Source organism: Notamacropus eugenii, chromosome 4 (assembly GCF_028372415.1).
Source record: "Notamacropus eugenii isolate mMacEug1 chromosome 4, mMacEug1.pri_v2, whole genome shotgun sequence".
Taxonomy (NCBI): domain Eukaryota; kingdom Metazoa; phylum Chordata; class Mammalia; order Diprotodontia; family Macropodidae; genus Notamacropus; species Notamacropus eugenii.
This window is the reverse complement of record NC_092875.1, coordinates 34147473-34166164: the sequence shown is the minus strand read 5'-3', so window position 1 is coordinate 34166164 and position 18692 is coordinate 34147473. Positions and strand designations below refer to the sequence as shown.

Genomic DNA, 18692 nt, shown 5'->3' with positions numbered 1-18692 from the left:
GACAGTGCTCATAAAGAAAAACATTTCCTTTGGGAGGAGGCAGCTTAGAAATGTAAGGATGTGGAGCAGAAGTGAGGAGGGAGGGCACGGGAGGTGTGGTAGTCAGCATGTACAAAGGGCCAGAGGGAGCTGGGATGCCAGGATTGGGTCAGCTTAAGCCCAGGCTGGTAGCCACATAAAGATGGTGTGAAGGGGAGCAGTGTATAATAAGCCTGGTTGGAGGCAGATTGTGATGGAGTTCATGATAGGATTCTTGGGGCAATGGGGAGCCACCAAGGATTTTTCCAGCAGAAGAGTAGACAGGTCAGATTTTCACTGTAGGTAGAATATTTTCTGCAGCTGTGTTGGGAGACAGATGGAGAAGAGGTGATTATTTAGGAGGCTCAAACATTTGACACTAGCTGCGTGACCCTGGGCAAGTCACTTAATCCCGACTGCGTCTAAAAAAAAAAATCTTTTTTTAAAAATGTTTATTAGGATGCTGTTCGGGAGGGACGGCCAAGTGAAGGGAGAGGACATAGTCTGGACGTAGAATCAGTAAGATGGGGCCACAGATTGATCGTGAGAGGGAGAACTAAAGCAAGAACGGACGACCAAGGCTATGAGCCTGCATGTTGGCAAAGATATTAACCAAGAGTTTAGAAAGCACTTTATTCTATGTTCCCTCAACAGAAAAAAAAAGGATTTGGAGAAGGGGCAAGGGAATCATTAGTTTCAGGATCACAGATTTAGTGTTAAGGGAACCCCTCATTTTAGAGATAAGGAAACTGAGGTAATATGTGGCAGAATTGGGAGCCCAGATGCTCTGATTCCTCATGGGGACCAGAGAGGTTGAAGTGATTCTCCCAGGATCCCCCTGCATCTGAGATGCCTACATGGTGTTGCTGCAGATCAGGAGAGAAGTCAGGGCTGCATCAGTAGCTGTGGGGTGTGTGGAGGTGATGGTGGTGTCATTCACCTTCATGGATCTCCAGCCTTCATTATATACAGGAAGGACTTGAATTTGCTAAACCATGAACCCAGTGTCAATACGACTGATTACAAATCCAATTTACCATCACCTTGGGGACGGAGAGAAGGAAAGAGAAGCATATTGGAAAGCACCCACTATGCGCTATGTACGGTCCTAAGCTCTTTACAAATATCTCATTTGAGAGGCCATCGCTCTATTTATGACCTATGAGGGCATTCCCAAGATAGGACCCCTGAAGTTAACTGACATTTGTGGAGATTTAAAATTTACAAGTTATTTTTTACAAACATTCTCTCATTTGATCTTATTCATCGTAACAGCTAGTCTTTATATGTTTTAAGGTTTACAAAATGTTTTATATATTGACTTATTTGATCCTCCCAGCAATCTTGGGAGTTGGTACTACTAACTCTATTTTACAATGAGGAAACTGAGGCAAACAGAGATTCTGTGACTTGTCCAGGGTCTTCTCACAGCTAGTCTGAGACATGATTTGAATTCTGGTCTTCCTAACTGCAGGTCCAGCAGTCTATCCACTAGGACACCCAGCTGCCTCTAACAAACCTGAGAGGTGATTACAGGAAATTTCATCATGAGATTTAGATGGGATTTAGGGGCTCTGAGAGATCATGACTTGCCGGTGATGCTGTCAGAGGAGGGACCCAAACTCAGGTTTTTCTTCACTAGCCCAGCTCCCTTTCCATGACAGTGCTCTACCAAATGAGAGGGTTGCATTGGGTGGACTAGGGCTGGGCTGCTTCACCTTGTCTGCATCCTGGGCTGCCAGCTGGGGAGGCCTAGAGACCTCTTCTCAGAATTATGGTTTTTAATGAATATCTGATTACCACCCCCCCCCCCCACCATGTACAGAAAGGCTCTTATCAAAAATTAAAACAAAAAATAAGTTCATGAACCCCGGGCTACAGGCTTCCAACAAAGTCCGTGGTCCGTTGGCTGATCCAAAAAGGGGACGACATAAAAAGGATAAATTTCAACACACTGTGAGTTTGGAGCTTTGAAATGTAGTTTGGAATGTTAGTGCAGCTACTTACTATTTGGGTGGGTCTGGGCAAGCTGCTTCTCTTTTCTTGGTCCATTTCTTCCTCTTGTCCTATGAGAAGCAGCATCTTGGGATTCCCTGGGTTTGATGAGATCCTACAGGTGCTCCCACCAGAGGACAACAGTGAGTGCTGCCAGGATGCTGCCGAGCCTCCAGGGAGAGGTCTTGGACCAGGCAGAGGAATCTAGCTTGACCATTCACACAGGGAAGGCCAAGTGGATGAAGGATGTCTAAGGCCCAGAGGAGGGCATGGAGTCGCAAGGGCAATCCAGAGATACCATCCATCAGACAGGAAAACAGACACATACAGGTAAGATAGAAAGGCAGAAAACAGATGGGAGATATAAAGGTAGGGAAGTAGGTATAGATTTTGGATAGATAAGATAGATCTAGAAATAGAAAGGTGATAGGAAGTAGATTGATGAGACAGAGAGATCTACCTATCTGGACAAATACTTCACACGGGTGAACTGGGCCCAGAAGTGCTAGAAAAGAGTAAACTAGATTTCCCTGACAAAGTTGCAAAGCTCCCTCATTGACACCAAATTCCCTCAAGGAACAAAAACTTATCTCTTTTAATACTAATATTCTGCATGACTGTGAGACACAGAACACATCTATCTATCTCTTCAGGTCTGGAGTGTCTGTAGAGGGCCAGGGATGATGGGGAGGGGTTGTTGAGAGCAGTCTCGGTCTTAACAAGGAACCATAAGAAACAAGAGTAAAGGTCACCATCAGAGAAATGTTTTTACATTTGGGGGGGGTCCCACTGGAATCCTCGCAATGTCAAGAGAGCAAGGAAGACTACCCCCCAGCACAGCAGGTGGACCCCTGGGGAAGGTACACTCAGGAGTCACACAGAATGGGCTGGTCCAGTGTTAGCATTGTTGGGGTTGAGGGTCACCGGAGGATGTGAGTGCACACACTTGTATCCAGACCCAACCGTAACCCTTTACAGATAGGTGACTTGTCCAGGTGTGTGACATAGCCTTGTGTCAGAGATGGCCCACCTGCTCTCCCTTAGGTGCACATGGGTGTGCACACATTCACACACACATACCCCTTTATTTGTATAGTGCTTAGCAGTGCCTGGCACACAGTAGGCCCTTGATGAATGCATGCAACAGCCCATTGATGATGGGACAACAGCACTCCGCTCACAGTGTGCTTTCCTCCCTACCAGCCTTGCAGGTGGACCACCCCCGGTATCCCTGAGCAGAGGGGAAGCAGAGGCCCGGAGAGAGTCTTACCTCACTCTGACCAGGGGTCATGGCTAGCTGGGACTCTGACCTGGCCCCAGTGAAAGTCTGTTCTGGCTTTTAAGAGGGGGTGGCATATAACATGGCAGAGGCTTGCTCAGCTGCTTGTCCTGTGCCAGGTGCAAGGGCAGGCTGGAGTGGGATTGCCTCTTTCCTGAGGACCAAGGACCTGGCCTATGGTGACTGATCTCATTGAGGTCAGAATCATGGGTGATTAACGTTACAGAACAGAAAGGAACCTGGACTGGATGTTCCTAGGAGCTGAATCCAACCTTCTCATTTTTATAGATAAATGGAGGCAGAAAATGACTTGCCCAAGGTCACCGAGGTGGCAGAGGCAGGATCTGAACTCTAGTTTTTTGACTCCACGTCCAGCACCCACCACCAATCATGTGGCCAAATAGACTTCAAGTCGCAGCCCATACAATGGAGTACCCCTTGGGACTGGGGCCAAGATCCTGGAAATCTTCTGGGCCTCTATTCTCTTATGTGTAAAATAGAACAATATTCCCTCTCACACTACCAACCAAGGGCTGTTGTAAGTTTTGCAGACCTGAAAAGCATACTAGAAATGGGAAGGTTGCATTAATATATAAGGCTTCTCTCTACTGATGTAAATTATCCTCATCTTTTTGTCCTAACTTAGTGACTTAATTCGTGTAGGAAATGCCCGGAGTGGAAATGTCCTCCACAATCCAGGCTGGCCCCCTATCTTTAGTTTGTTCAGAGTGACTCAGGGCCCTGAGACATCCCCTGGCTGAGGTCATGTGGCCAGTACAGGTTGGAAGCAGGGCCTAAGCCCTGCTGGGTGGTCCTAACTTCAAGGCTGGCTCTCTGGTGGTCTCCCACTCTGATTATCATCATTACTTAGCTTTCTTAAAAGCCTGATTCTCTTTGAAAAGTAGCACTTCATGAATAATCCCTTTTTCTGCACAGATCCCAGAATGGGTGCCTCCAAACTAGTAAGGGAAAAGGTCCCTACGGGTCGGACACCAGTGACAGGAAGCAGCAGGCAGGTAGGCTAACTTGTAATGAAACTATCTTTTATATAAATGATCAAAGGTTAAAGCAGGTTTACTGTGCCATGTCACTTAATTCTGAAGGACAGATAAACAGGTCTTCTACATTCATAAATTACATCAGGAATTCAGGACAGCTGACAAAACAAAGCTGTAGGTACAACGAAAACCCTGTATGTGTTAAAGAAAAAAAAAAGACAAATTCTGATTGAACAAAATGATTGCACAATGTTTGAACAGTTAAAATCGTGACAAAAAAACACAACGGGGCGGGGGGGGGGGGGGGGGGGGGGCAGGTGAACAGGCATCCCCAGCACAAGACTGGAGAAGTTTTCCTCTTGTGTATGTGCGAGCTCCCGGATCGGCACTGCCATCCCCAGAAATGATTTCACCTCCACGTCAATTCAGAGGACGCCAGTGGAATAAAACCCAAAGCTTTCAGGGGGTGGTCTCCTTAGCTTGTCTACTCTCTTCCACACCCTACCTTGTTTTAAAATCTCAATTCAGCACACTTAAAAAAACCCAACAAAACAACCCACCAAACGGAAACCTCGACTCCGAGACAAAACTCACGAACAAAAAAGCAGCAGCGGCAGCAGCAAGAAATTATTTGGGATTCCTTGTCAAATACCAAATGACATCCACTTTGTTGGAGGGTGTTTCTTTACTCATGTAAGAATATATAGATATAGATATATTTTTTAACTGTACACAATTTATAGGATGTGACAAAGTTTCCAAAAGACTAGATCAACAAGGTGTTGGCCATTTCTGCACACAATTTAGTTTTTTGTTTTCGGTTGTTTTTATACAAAGACATCGCAAGATGTAAGAGGTTGAATTTGATTTCAATGCTACAGTTAATACAAAAGTCAACAAGAAACAAAGGAAGTAACAATCGCCATCCCCCCTTCCCCAATAACATTATTTGACACTGAACCATTGGGGAGGGGTGGGATGGGGGGAGGGGGTGACTGCCACCAGGAAGCAGAGATTGGCTGGAGAGATGCCCCTAAGGACAGAGACCAAGCTTCCCCAACCCTGTGCATGCTCAATGGACTGAGGTCAATCTCTAATCTTTCAAAGGGTATTTCTACATACTGTACATTTCAAGATGGTGATGGAAAGCATCACTTCAGCGCACACACACACACACACACACACACACACACACACACACACACACAGACACACCCACCCACACCCCGCCCCCTCCAAAAGCTTTGCTCAAAAGGCTGCATTTTGCGCCCCCCCCCCAACCCCCAAGAGGTTGGAGACTGTAGCCAAACCATATTCAAGTCCATCACACTTTGAATATTCGGTCTTCATCCTTCCTTTGTGGATGGCGGTCCAGGAGACTGACCACTGGCATTTCCCACAAGAACATCTCTCTTCCAGAGTCCCAGGTGTCAAAGATCTAGCACTTCTAAGAAGTCTTTTTGGAGGAAGGGGTATGATCCTTTTCAACTTTCTTCCAAATTTTAAATAGGAGAATCAATTACTCTAGGCCAGATCACAGATTTCTAAAAGCCTCCAAGGTCTCTTGAAGCCAGGAGGACCAAAAAAGCAAGTGGTTTTTGCATAGGAAGATTTTTTTTCCCAACCTTTCCAAGAAATAAAAAAAATGGTCAAATTTCATTGGAGAAAAAGATGTCGTTATAATCCTGCGTGTAGTTTGAGGGTCAAGGAAGAAGCCAGCCTCACGCGCCCCTGGTGCCCAGGCAGAGGAAGGGGTATGGTCAGGGAACTGCCTCCAAAGGCAGCCAGCTCAGGCTCCCCCCAGTGCCCAGGCAGGGGAAGGGGCATGGTCAGGGCACCGCCTCCAAAGGTTGCCAGCTCAGGCTCCTCCTGGTGAGCAGGGCTGCCCCTCCCCTGCCCAGGATGGAGGGGATTTCTGCCTCATCACACAGAAAGCTCCAGGGGCTCTTGGACATTGCCTAGAGCTCTGCTCGCTTCCTCCCTGCTCGGCCCCATTAGTAAAGGTCCTCAAGCACTAAGCCTTCATTTTCAAGCACCTTTTTTAGTTTTTAATTCATGAACTGATTGTAGTATATGACTGAAGAAATCAGCAACAGTGGTACAGGGCTTCACTTGCATAAACTATTCACATCACGTCTCTGGCTTTCCAACAGTGACTCCTGTCCCGTCATTCCCAAACCGTGGACACTGTGGACGAGGCTGGGCTAGTCAGGAGCAGGCTTGGAGATGGTCCATGCTCCTCTCTCTCCCCTGGACAGCTGCTTCCTCTGCCTCCCTATCCTGGTTCAGATTTCAAACACGGGCACGGGGCAGGGGCCAGAGGCCAGAGGCCAGTGCAGCCAGACCTGCCGGCTCTCTCGTGCCTGGCCGGCTGGCATCGATACCAGGGACATACCTGCACGTCCAGGGCAGAGGCTCCTCAGCCCCATCCCCTGGGAAGCTCTGGGAGGAAGAGAGATGGGTCCCAAGCCAGCAGGCCTCTCTGCTGTCTGCTCTTTCTAAGCCAGGTCAGATCCCTACTCTCCCTCCTGGGGAGGCCGAGGCTTTTATTTCTGAGTCACTATTGCTGCTTCTAAAAACAAGCCCCAGAAGTTTCTGGAGATGGAAAGGAAGAAGAGGAGGGTTTCTCTAGTTGCTGCCATCAGCTTAATGAACACGTATAAAAAGTGGTCAGACCTAGGGGAGGGCTCGGCTTCCGGTTTATGTACAATAATTTAATCAGCTGCATACAGTTAATACCTAAAAAATCAATTCAAGATCCAAGTCCTTCATGCATTGGAGGAGGAAGCTCTGGCCCCCGGCACTGCACGGGAGGCTGGCGATGCTCCGCTGGGGTCAGCGCCTGCCCCGGGGTCTTTCCGGGCGGTGCAGGCCTCGCAGTTACACTTTGAGCTTCTTCATGGTCTCCAGCCGCTTTTTCAGCAGCTCCCCAATCTCCTGCAGCGAGTGCTGGTAGCTGCTCTGCACCTTCCCATGCACAGTCCTGGTGAACTTCTCCTCCTACAGAGAGAGAGACAAGAGGATGCTGGCCAAGGCCTGCGGGGCCTGCCCAGAGCCCCCCACAAGTGCCCAGAACCCCCTCTACCAAGGAGTCAGGATGCCACCAACACTCCAGGAAATGCAAGGACCACAGCTTGCCTGGTAGGCCCTGGAGGGAAAGAGGGTGGGATGTGTATATGCACCTATGAGCATGAGATCTCCTATGGAAAATGGAGGTGCTGGCCACCCCCCCACCCCCCCAGGAGCCCGGCCAGCTTCAGAACCACAGCCCAGTTGTCTTTCTGATCCTTTGTTATAAAGGCTGGATTGTACATGAGGGAAGCAGAAGAGATGAGAGAATGAGATAGACCAGCGACACTCTGTACAAGAATCAAGCCTCTCCCACTCCACCCCACCCTTGACCCTCAGACATGCCTGGGTCAGCCCTAGGCCTTGCTAGGGCTCCTTCCCATACTTAAAGTCAGGGCAATCCTAGGCAGCAGCCCCTCCTCCACAGTGACCAAGCCCACCAGCACAGATGGTGTCTGGGCACCTGAGGCAACAAGTCAGCCGCCCATAACCACTGAGGCAAAGAAGCACAGCCCCATATTTCCACTGTAAGGTGAAACAGGAAGGCAGGAAGGAGAGAAGGAAGAAGAGCAGTGGGGGAGGGAGGGCACCAGATTTAATAAACTATTTCCTGGCCAGGCCTTCCATGCCAATTCCTTTAGGCTCAGCTGAGGAAAAGAAACCAGCTAGGATCTAAAAACACCGATTTGAGTGTAAATGTGCTTTCTCTGCCCCCTGGTGACTCCTTGGTCTCATCTGACTCACTGAGACAGCTGAAGGCCCTGGCCCTTTGGCCGGCTGCACAACTGACCCCCTTGTGTGTTGGCGTGGAGATCCCTGAGAGCAGAAATGGTCTCCCCTCTTCCGTGTGTAGCCCTAGTGCTTGGCATACAGGAAGTAATTAAAAAGTGCCTTCATTTTTCTGCATGAGGTTAGGAGCCCATGCCCATGTTTCTCGGGAGCCGGGGGCCCAGTAATTTCTATGCATCACTTATTGTAAATAAAATTAAGCACAGCAAAGGCTAAGTGGAGGACAGAACCAGAACCAGGAAGACCCAGTTTAAATCCAGCTGCAGACATCTACTAGCTGTGACCCTGGTCAAGTCACTTTCCCCATGTTTCAGTTTCACCATCTGCAAAGTGAGGACGCCACTAGCGCCTCCCTGCCAGGGCTGGTGTAAGGATCAAACACTAACGCCACGCACTTGGTAAATGTCAAGGAGCTGCCTAGGGCAGCAACTGTCATCATCGTTTTAAGGCACCACGTTGGTGCTAATATGCACAGTATAGTATAGTACTAAGATCTTTAGCTCGCAGTCCAAGGACCTCCCTGTGGATGACTTCAAGGGGTCTATACACTTGTTAACTTTAAGATTCTGACAACTATATAACAATATTTTCAGTTTCCTTCATTTAAAAACACTAACCCCTTGAAAGTAACACGAGCCCTCCCAGAGGGTCATCCTAGGATGATGCAAAGTCACATCTGCGAAGGGCTCTTCAAACCTTCCACAGCTTTTGAGAGACCCAAGCTGATTGTCCACTTCCAAGACGGGTGCCCTGGGACAGGCCCCAGTCCCCCCCTCTCATTGTGCAGATGAAGAAGCAGAAAGCAGTCTTGTAACTAAGGTCACCCAGCCACAGGATCTGGAACTTAGCTCCTCGGATCCAAACCCAGAGGCTGCTGTTTCTCCTAACCTTGGGCTCGAAGGTGAGGAGAGACCCTGACTGTTAATACCCAGCACTAAGCCGGCCCTTTTCCATCAGTGAACTGGCACCTGAGAGTGACAGGGATGCCCCAGGGGGGCTCCAGGTCACCTTCCTCTTACCTGTGAAACAGCAGGGTCTTCTAGGGACAATTCTTCAAGTTTAAGTGCAGCCAGAAGAGCCTCGAGCCCTCTGATGTGCTCTAGGACACTGGAGATGAGCAACTGGAGCCCAGCCACATAGTGCTGGAAGCTGGAGAAGACAGGCGGCTGGGGGGACAGAAGGCAAGAAAGAGCCAGTCAGGCCACGGCAGGCAGGGCTTCCTGGGAGCCCCGGGGGTGTGCACAGCCCACGACCAGACAACAGTCACAGGGGGAGAAGAGCCTGGGGAATCTGCTTGCTGTCTCAGCCTTGGGCTCTCCCTACCACCTCCAGCCCAACAGACGAGCTCATCGACTTGGCAGTGAGAGCCCCCCCGCCAGGGGTTCAGGGGATGCTCTGCAGGTACAACCTTCCAGTCAGATCAGCTTCCTCACTATTCTTCAAACTAGATGCTGCAGGCATTGCTCTGGGCCCTCCTCACTCCCCACTCAGAGGCTCAGCTGGGTGTCCCCTCCTGCAGGAAGGTCTCTCTGACCCTTCTCTACAACTTCAGATAATCCTACCCATCTGTATCCCCCAGAAGGGGAGCTCCTCAGGGGAGAGGGGTGAGCTGGGTAGCTCTTCATTTGTCTCTGTAGCCCCAGGGCCTTGTGAGGGTCATGCCCACAGCTCAGGCCCTTGTTGGACTGGATGGGGGTGGGGGGAGGCTCAGAACAGACCAAAGCTCTTGGGATCACTATTTCTCAGGACCCCCAAGAGTTTCACAGAGGGAGTGAGGCCCCTGGAGCGAGAGGCAGGAGATGCCATGGACCAGTCAGGTCAGACCACTACCGCCAACCTGACCACATCTCCCTTCAGACCCAGACTGGACAGTGTCCAGGACCTTGAATTCAGAGCACCTGCCTCCTCAGCACCACCAGCAGCTAATCAACTGTGATCAATAGGATGAGAGGGACAGGAAGTCTGGGTCTACTACCACCCTCAAGAACCCCAGGCCGAGTCCCTGCAGTCTCCGTTGGGGAGGCCGGCCATCCCAAGCATCACTCCTGGGGCAGGCAGCATAGCTCAAGGAGCTAGGCTCAACGAGGGGAGAGACAGGAGGCAGCAGGGGCCAGGCCTCCCTTCAGATGCTCCTGTACACCAACCCAAGAGCCTTGGGAGCAGCCACGCTGCTAGCCCAGAGTCCACAGCCATTGTCAGGATGCAGCCTGCATGCTGCTCCTGCAAGCCCACAAGATGAGGCTTGTCACTGCGATCCTGCTTTGCCAATGCACTCTGAGGATCTCTCCATGGGACACACAGCTCAAAGTTTCTCTGGGCTTTGCTCTGAAGTGCTCTCTTCATCAGCCCCATTTTACAGAGGAGGAAATGCACACTCCAGGGGCGTTGGCCCAGCGAGTGTCCAAAGTGGCCTTGGATACAGGGCTCTCCTGACCACCCTGCCCAGTCTGGGCCTCTGAGCTATTCAGGCTGCCAGCAACTCAGAAAGGGAAGGGGCCTCAGGGATGACTTACGCCCCTGTAGCCCAAGCCAGGATTCCTTCTCCAGTGCAGCAGACCAGTGGTCATTCAGTCTTCCTCAAAGTCCAATGGTAGGTTTGCCCCAGGCCATGGACAGCCCAGGCTCCCCTCAGAGCTGACAAGATGGAAGTGGCCTCATTTTACCTAGCCTGAACCTGTCTCCTGCAACCACTGGCCAAGGCCCTGGTCCTGCCTGTGCCGGGGCCTAGCTGCTCTCCCACACAACATCCTGGTCACAGTTCTGCCGGCCTCCAGACATTCTCCTTCCTAAAAATGTGGTACCTAGAACCATGCCGAGCACTCAGGGCAACCTGCCAGGGACACCCCTCTCAGCCAAGCTTGCAGACCACCAAGGCCCCCAGATCTTTTTTCAGAATAAAGGTCAACCAACAAGCCAGGTCTTTCCCATCTTGTGCATCTGAAGTTATGTGTTAAACCAGAGTTGCTGTTTGGCCTTCATCCTGGAAGAGGACCCTGACACCAGGGAGGTGAGGTCATGACATACAAGTGAACCAGATTGAAATGAGAAAGGCTGTGCAAGGTCACCAGCCTCACTCTCTCCTCTGGAGCCATGTGGCTCCAGGGGCCAGATGTGAATCAGGACGTCTGGAGACGGCCCCCCAAGACTGCATGCATCTGTCCTGGTTACGCTGCCTATTCTGTGTAACTGTCTATGACAGTCAAAATGACCGTGTCCCTCCCAAGTCTGTGTCATCCAGAAACACAAGCAGCAGATCGCCCAAAGCCTTTCCCAAGCCACCAATGACAACGTTGTGCAGCCCTGGACTGCACACAGAGCCTGTGGCCCTCGCCCACAGACTTCTGTCCATGTTGGCACCATTCCACAATGGTGCCTCTTTGGGCATATCCTTCTAGTCATTTAGCCCACACACCCTCCTGCACCAGGCCATTTGACACAGCAAGCTTTTATCAGGCCTGGATTTTGTGCATGGCCCTGGGGACAGAGAAACACAAAAGAGTCCTCAGAGTTTCCAATTGGTCCAGGAAATCTGATACAGGGATGCAGACAAACACAAAAGTATCTGAGAACACCGCAGATAAACAGCAGGTGTGGGAAAATGAAGAAAAGTCTCCCACAAGAAGTGGCCCTTGAGCCAACCCTCGAGAAAAATTGGGGATCCCAAGGGAAAGAATGCTCAGGGTGCAGAAGACAGTCTGGACAAAGGGGCAAAGGTGGAAGATGGGATGGCCCATATAAGAGACCCCCTGGGGCTGCAGTGTGTGTGGGAGGGGAGGGAGGGGAAAATAGTCTAGGGAGAGAAAAAGATAGATGAGAGGGTCCTGGTGCCATGCACAAAGGCTTGTTGCCTCGAATGGCCTGGTACAGAAGGGTGTGTGAGGCGCCCCTGGGGAATGGCTCTCCTCTGTGGGGGAAGGGAAAGGGATCCCAACCCTCCCCATCTGGTGTTATTACCATGAGGGGGTTGGTTTCTTTTTTCTTCTTTTTCCTTTTCTGTAAATTTAATTTATACGGCTGCAAGACACTGTCACAGTAACTAGTCACCCACAGGACAATGGAGACGGTCTGAAAGGAAGGAGAGAAAACATGTATTAGTCAAACTATTTAACAGGGTAGGGAGAGGGATGGGGTGGGGGGGAGAGAGGCAATCTTGGGATGACCTGACTCAGAGCCAAGAAGGGACTCGGGATCTTCAAGGGCCACCCCTCATTCCATACAAGGGGACCCTTAGGGAGCACACGGTACTGATCACAGTTGTCTGCACATTGTGTGCCATTAGACTAGGAGCTCTTCGAGGAAAGGACTGTTTTTGCCTTTCTCTGTATTTCCAGAACTTAGCCCAGTGGCTGGCACACAGTAGGTGCTTGCTTACTAAGTGTTGGTTGACTTGGACTAGTTCATAGCATCTCTGGGATTTGAATTCAGGTCCTCCGACTCAAAACTGAGCCTTGTGAGAGACATCCTGGAATCCCCAGGCTGACGACAGTGATTCACTCACTTTCCTCTCTCTCCTTCCAGGGGTGGCTAAGGGGCAAAGAGCAGCAGCAGGAAGAGCTCTCATTTACATGGTTCCATAAGAGGGGCCCACGGTTTTCCACTGATTATCCTGCAAGGATCCTGGGAGGCGGGCCGAGGCTAAGAGACTTGCTCAGGGTCCCCCAGTGCCCTCACACCAGGGGGTGCCTCCCTGCTGTACTAGGCCCACCTGACTTCATGGGGCAGGGCATTTTGGTCCAGAAGGGCACCATGCTGAGGGGCCCACAGCCTGGCACCTCCTTCCACGGGGGGTTTAAGCAATGTCTGTTGGACAAAAGGGAAAATCAAAGCTCACTGTGAACAACAGGATGAACAAATAGGAGGCAGGCAGGGGAGCTTGGAGCGCTCACCTCCACAAAGAAGACTAGATTTTCTAAGATGCTGGGATGAGTCTTCAGGCTCCTGTCTTCTACTTCTAAGATGTCCCCTTTACACTGACTGAATGCTTCTGCAAGAAAAAAAGAAAAGTCCCTGGTTTGTCTCTCCTTGCACTCCTGCCAAGACGTTGGGTGGCTGAGTGACGGTCAGAGCCCCAGGGAGCCCTGGGAGAGCCAGCTGCTCACTTCCTGAGCACCTTGAGGCACCTCCTCCTTCTTTAAGATCTCCTGCCAAGATGTCGGGGGGCTGAGTGACGGCCAGAGCCCCTGGGAGAGCCAGCTGCCCACTTCCTGAGCACCTTGAGGCACCTCCTCCTTCTTTAAGATCTCCCCACCATCACAAGAGCAACCCCCAAGCCCACACACCCAGACCAAGGACAAGGTGAAATGACAGGGGCCGCAGCTGGGGAGGAAAGGGCACCACTCCTGATGGCAAGGCCCAAGGCGCCTCTTCTGCTCAAGTCCTGCTAGACTCAGGACCCCCAGCGCCTCAGGTAACCACTTTCCATCTTCAAATACTCTCCTTTTGGGCAATAACACAGAAGGCCGGAGGGCTTCTGGGAAGGGAAGGCATCCTTCAAGGCAGTGTGTCCCTGCTACATCACAGAGGAAGGCATGGCCAGAAGCCTGCCCTCAGCTCTGGTGCCCAGAAATAAGGGTGGCCTCGGTGATTCCAGCTGTGCCCACTCAGGACGGGTGTGTGAATGTCCATAAGAAGAACCCATTAGTGTCCAGACACTTACCCCTTAATTGTTCTAGTAAAGATTCAAAACTATTCCCTATTCTCTCCTGGATCTCAGTTGTGTCCTCTGAAATGGAAAAAAAGAAATTAAAGCTTAGCAGGTACATTTCAAGGTGAAAGTCACACAAAACTGGGGAGGCCCCTCAAAAACCCTCCTGACCCTCAGTGCACCCATGGCCTTCGAACCTCTGGCTCCCAGAGTTACTGTTCAAAACCAAAAAAACCTCATTTCTTCTTGACCAAAACGGTCGCCCCAAAGGAGGCGGAGATTAATTAATTTAGCCTTTCAAATGGCTAAAAAGGCAAATGGAATTAGCTAGAAGCTGGGTTTAACAATTCCACAAAGCCATTCCTAATTCTGAACTGAGATGATGATGATAACTTATTGGGTTAGAAGCTCAGAAGGTCTGTTTTCCACAACAAATGTTCAGTTCTCCAAACACCGACTTACAAATACAGTCTCAACAAGATGATTCCTTCCATTTCTAAATCACCCAATTAACGGTAAATTAACATGCTGACAGGCCACTGGGAAATGGAATTTTTTTTTTTAACAGACTTCAATGATCATTATTATGCATCTGCCTCAAACAAATGTGTACTATGCCCCTCTGCTGTCCCCCTCAAATGACGCAGCAGGAGGGGTTTCAAAACTCAGGCTCTTTAAGGCCTCTGCAGCACCCCATAATCAGGTTGGCCCTACCACATTACAGACAGATGCTGGTGCCAGAGCCTGCCGTGGCTCTGTGTGAGCTACGATCAGGCAGGGCACCTAGGGATGAAGGGCTCCAGCCAGACCTATCCCTGCCAGCCATCTACTAAAGATGGCACGGCCCTCATCCACACTGGCGAAGCCCACATTCGGGGGGAAATCAGAGGTCCTGCCTTCTGAAACATTATTAATTATGTAAGCTTAGAATCTCTGCTGACCAGAGGGCTTTCTCCCCATAATGCTGAATTCATTTTCTGGGAAAACAAAATCAACCCATCTGCGAATCAACAACACAATTTATCTGGTCAAACCCCCACACATGCATGTACACAAGAATGTTTGCACACGTGCACACACACACATACACACACACATGCAGGCATCTTACCTAGGCCATTGGTATCTAGTTCATAAATGTCACTGACAAGATAAAAGGAGCTGGTCTGGCACTGACAGCAGCCACTGCTGAAGAAGCCAGCCATCCGCGTGGGAACGGGACCAAGGAAAGGATACTGGAGAGCGAAAAGGAAAAAAGAGCTCATTACTTTCTATGTGCGGAGCCATCTTAGCTTCAGAGAAGACTCGACCTTGGGCTACCTTAATGTGATCAGTAAAGTGTCCTTAAGAGGCAGGAGGATGTGGGGGCCTTCCCCACCTGCTGAGAACCCTTAAAAGCAGCAGCTCCGACGGTGGCACCAACCCCAGAGAGCGCACACCTCCTGTGTGAGGCTCGACAGAGATACTAACTGTTGTCACTTTAGAGCAGGAAGGGGCACCTTTGCAAAGGGGCCTAATCTGGGGTCACGTGGCTAATAAGTATCAGGGCAGGAGGATTTCAACTGGGCCTTACTGACTCAAGTCAAGGCTTGTTTTTGGCATCAATGAAGGCATCTTATAAGAATTTAACACATGGAATAAGAGACCTCAGAGGCCACTAGGCCTGACCCACTCATTTTACAGAGAGGAAATGGAGGCCCAGGAGAATTACTAACTTGCCCAAAGTCACACAGGCAGTAACAGGATTAGTCAGAATTTGAACACAGGTCCTTGGACACCAGAGCCAGGTGGTACATTTTCCACTGCACCACAAGGTTTAAGCAGACCCAGAACACTTGGTGGACAGTCTAAAAGGAAACATTATTCTCTACCAAGTTAGACACTTAAAAAAAAAATCAAGCAAAAATACAGTATGATTTTGTATGCTCAAAGACAGAAATAGATCTGTGTTAACTTCTGAAAGACATGAAGGAAGATGGGGGCCAGTACTGGGGCCGGGCAGTCCTCTAACCAATTCTCTAAAGATCCAATCAAGAATGGCCAAGCTCAGAACAGTCTGGGGTCAGCGAGGAGCTGGGTTATTGACTGGGGCTGGACTGGGCTGGGGTGAAGGGCAGTTTCAGACATGTTTGGAAAAAGAAAACGATAAAAGAGGGGCGAGGATAACTGTACGGGCTGGACAAGATGATTACTATTAGGAAACCTGGTGGAGTCACCAAATTGCTGTTTTGCTTCTGTTCTGACAAGGACCATTTTTGGACTTGAAAAGCTAAGGGGGAGCTGATCCCAAGAAAATTAAGGAGACAGTAAGAGAGGACTAGGTATCCTGGAGGAATTCGACCCCAGGACCAGAACAACTCCACCCTCACGTCCTGAAAGAGCTGGCAGATAGGACTGCCGAGCCACCCTCAGGGACCTGGGAACAACATTAGCGGATGAGCGCAGAGGTCCTACAAAATCAAAGAAGGGCAAAGGGCCAGTTTTTCAAGAAAGGCAAGAGAGGGGGCACTGGGGACAACAGTGGGAAAAAGTTTGAGTGTGTTACTAATGGGAAGGCTAGTGCCTGTGCAGACAAGGGAGCGGTCACCAAAAAGAGCTGCCATGTGTGTCTAAATCACAAACAGGATCCTGTATTTAATTTTCTGACAAGGATCAAAGAAATGCTAAAGAGACTGTTTCCTGAGCACTGGCCCCAAACAGCTCAAGCTTTTCATTAAATGAAGAAGTAGAAATGCAGGTGCAGTGGGAGGACAGTGAGACAGACTGGGACCTAAAGAAATGATCAGACCCAGCCCCAGCAGATCTAACTGCTCCTAGAAGTGGTTCCATGACACCTCAGAAAGACTTCTCCAAGGAGCAGTCTAGGGTTCTAGGGTCTATCACGACACTGTTTAACAATCCCCTCAATGATATGAATTAAGTCACACAAGGTTATGGCTTATCAAATCTGCATGACTCACAGATGAAAAAGACAGTTAACACGCAACACTGGATAACCAAGGAAGGACTCAAAAATATCCTGACCCTGGACCAGATCAAGTAAGATGAAACAGAATTTGAAGTAAATGTAAAATCTCACCCTTGGTTCAGAACAATCAGATCCCCGAGCAGAAGACAGGGCGTGCTGAGAGAGCGATTCATACAAAGAAGACTCGAGAGCCTTAGTGGACAACAGACATAACATGAGCCAGCAGGGGTTAGCAGCCAAAAAGAGGATGCCATGCCAGGTTGCGGCCAGGTAGAAGGTGCTTGTCCCACCATGGGACAGGGGAGTACGGCCAGATCTGGAGGACAGGGGCCCGGAGAAGCTGGAGATCACCCAGCATGGCCAAGGGCCTCAAGTTCATGCCAAATGAGACCCCACTGAGGAATGTGGGACGCTTAGCCTGGAGAAAGCTGACGGCACAGAGGAGCGTCACCAAGGACTTAAAAGGTGGCAGTCCAGCAGAGATGGATTAAATGAGTTCTTCTGAAGCCCAATACCCTCATTTCATAGAGGCCAAGATCTCAGGGGCTGGGGGGCTGTGCTCAAGGTTCAGGCCACCCCTAGGAACTGGCATAGCCAGGATTCCCCTGGGTCTCCTGACACCTCATCTTTGGCTCTGAGGTCCCAGAAAACCCCATTCTCACAAAGGTAGCATCCCCCACGCCGGGCCCAGTTCTGCTTTTCAGACTGTACCTGAACCTTCCGTCCAACAAATCGCTTTCCTGCATCCAGCACACCTTCCAATTGCCGAAGAAGTGAACGGATGATATCGATCTTTGAGGAGACGCCATTCTCTGTCGTTTTGTCTGAGTTTTTTGGCTCTACTGGGTGGCTGAGGGCTGGAAGCCCACTAACCAATCTCAGAGTCAGGGAACGGATGCGCAGCCAGAGGGTCTCTTCCTCCAGAGAGAGTTTCTTATGTTCCTCAGAAACATCCCTTAAGACAGAAGCACCAGCAGTGGGTAAGCAAACAGAATGTGGCCTTTCGAGCAGCCACTGACCCTCTGAGCCTGCCAGCGGCTCCTCAACCACATCAGGCCACAAAGGTTGGACCACCTGTCTAGACTTGGCATTCACAAGAAAGCTGGCATGATTCTCAATTAAATATGAATTACCTCTCCTTGGGATCCCACGTGAAGAAAACATGGAGGTCTCTGTTGTCTCGTAGGTCTTTCCAAGGGATGTCGTCCTCCTCTGGACTCAGACTCATGGACTTGATGCTTTCCTCTAAGGTCGTTGATCTGTGACAGAAACATAACATCCATGTTTACAAAACACGCAGGCTGTGGGGGCTCAGGAGGAAAAAGAGAGAATTAACTAGAACATTAGATCACAAGTTTACAAACATCTGAAAAGTTGTGATGCCAGGATCCCAGGGTCAGAGCTGGAGGGATCTGAGGAGATGAGGGAGGCTATGAAAGGTGAAGTAACTTGTTTATGGTCCCAAGGAAACCCAGTGGCAGAGTTGTATTCGAGTGTGGGTCCTCTGACTCCCAATCCAATTGTCTTTGCACTGCCTCACACTGCTCCTGGGCTCAATACCTATGCTCATTTTAAGGTTTTCTTCTACTGGGACAAAAAGTAGCAAGAGATGCAGCAAGAGATGAGGCTCTGTGTAACATGAGGCCTCTCAGCCCAAAGGGAGGCGAGTGCGGTGGGTGGCACAGGCTGCGCTGCTTCCCTTCAGAGTCAGTGATGCCACAGAAGGTATAAGGGGCTCTGGGCTGGGCCAAAGACGATCCATAGACAATACTCACAAAACAGATTGTGAAAAAGGGAAAAGAAGAGGAAGTAGTGCTCCAGGCCCAGAGTAGCCCTGAGACAGGCTATGCTATGCGGTGGGCGGGTGTCACCGTGCAGATGACGGCCACAGGGGCTGGTCCGTGACCGCCCCTCAACTCCATCATGTACCCC

At 50.1% G+C, this 18692-nt stretch overlaps 1 protein-coding gene across 1 annotated transcript in view; it reads right to left on the bottom strand.

Moving 5' to 3' along the window:
- Positions 1–4956: 4956 nt before the first annotated feature.
- The window catches only part of NAA25 (N-alpha-acetyltransferase 25, NatB auxiliary subunit), a 46843-nt gene continuing 33107 nt past the window's right edge, over positions 4957–18692 (bottom strand). The window contains exons 17-24 of the mRNA XM_072600418.1: positions 17894–18019; positions 17472–17715; positions 14904–15027; positions 13805–13870; positions 13035–13132; positions 12103–12213; positions 9168–9314; positions 4957–7290 (exon numbers count right to left, since the gene is read on the bottom strand). Of these exons, the coding sequence (XP_072456519.1) occupies positions 7171–7290; positions 9168–9314; positions 12103–12213; positions 13035–13132; positions 13805–13870; positions 14904–15027; positions 17472–17715; positions 17894–18019 (1036 nt within the window). The 3' untranslated portion in view covers positions 4957–7170. The remainder of the gene's footprint in view (positions 7291–9167; positions 9315–12102; positions 12214–13034; positions 13133–13804; positions 13871–14903; positions 15028–17471; positions 17716–17893; positions 18020–18692) is intronic.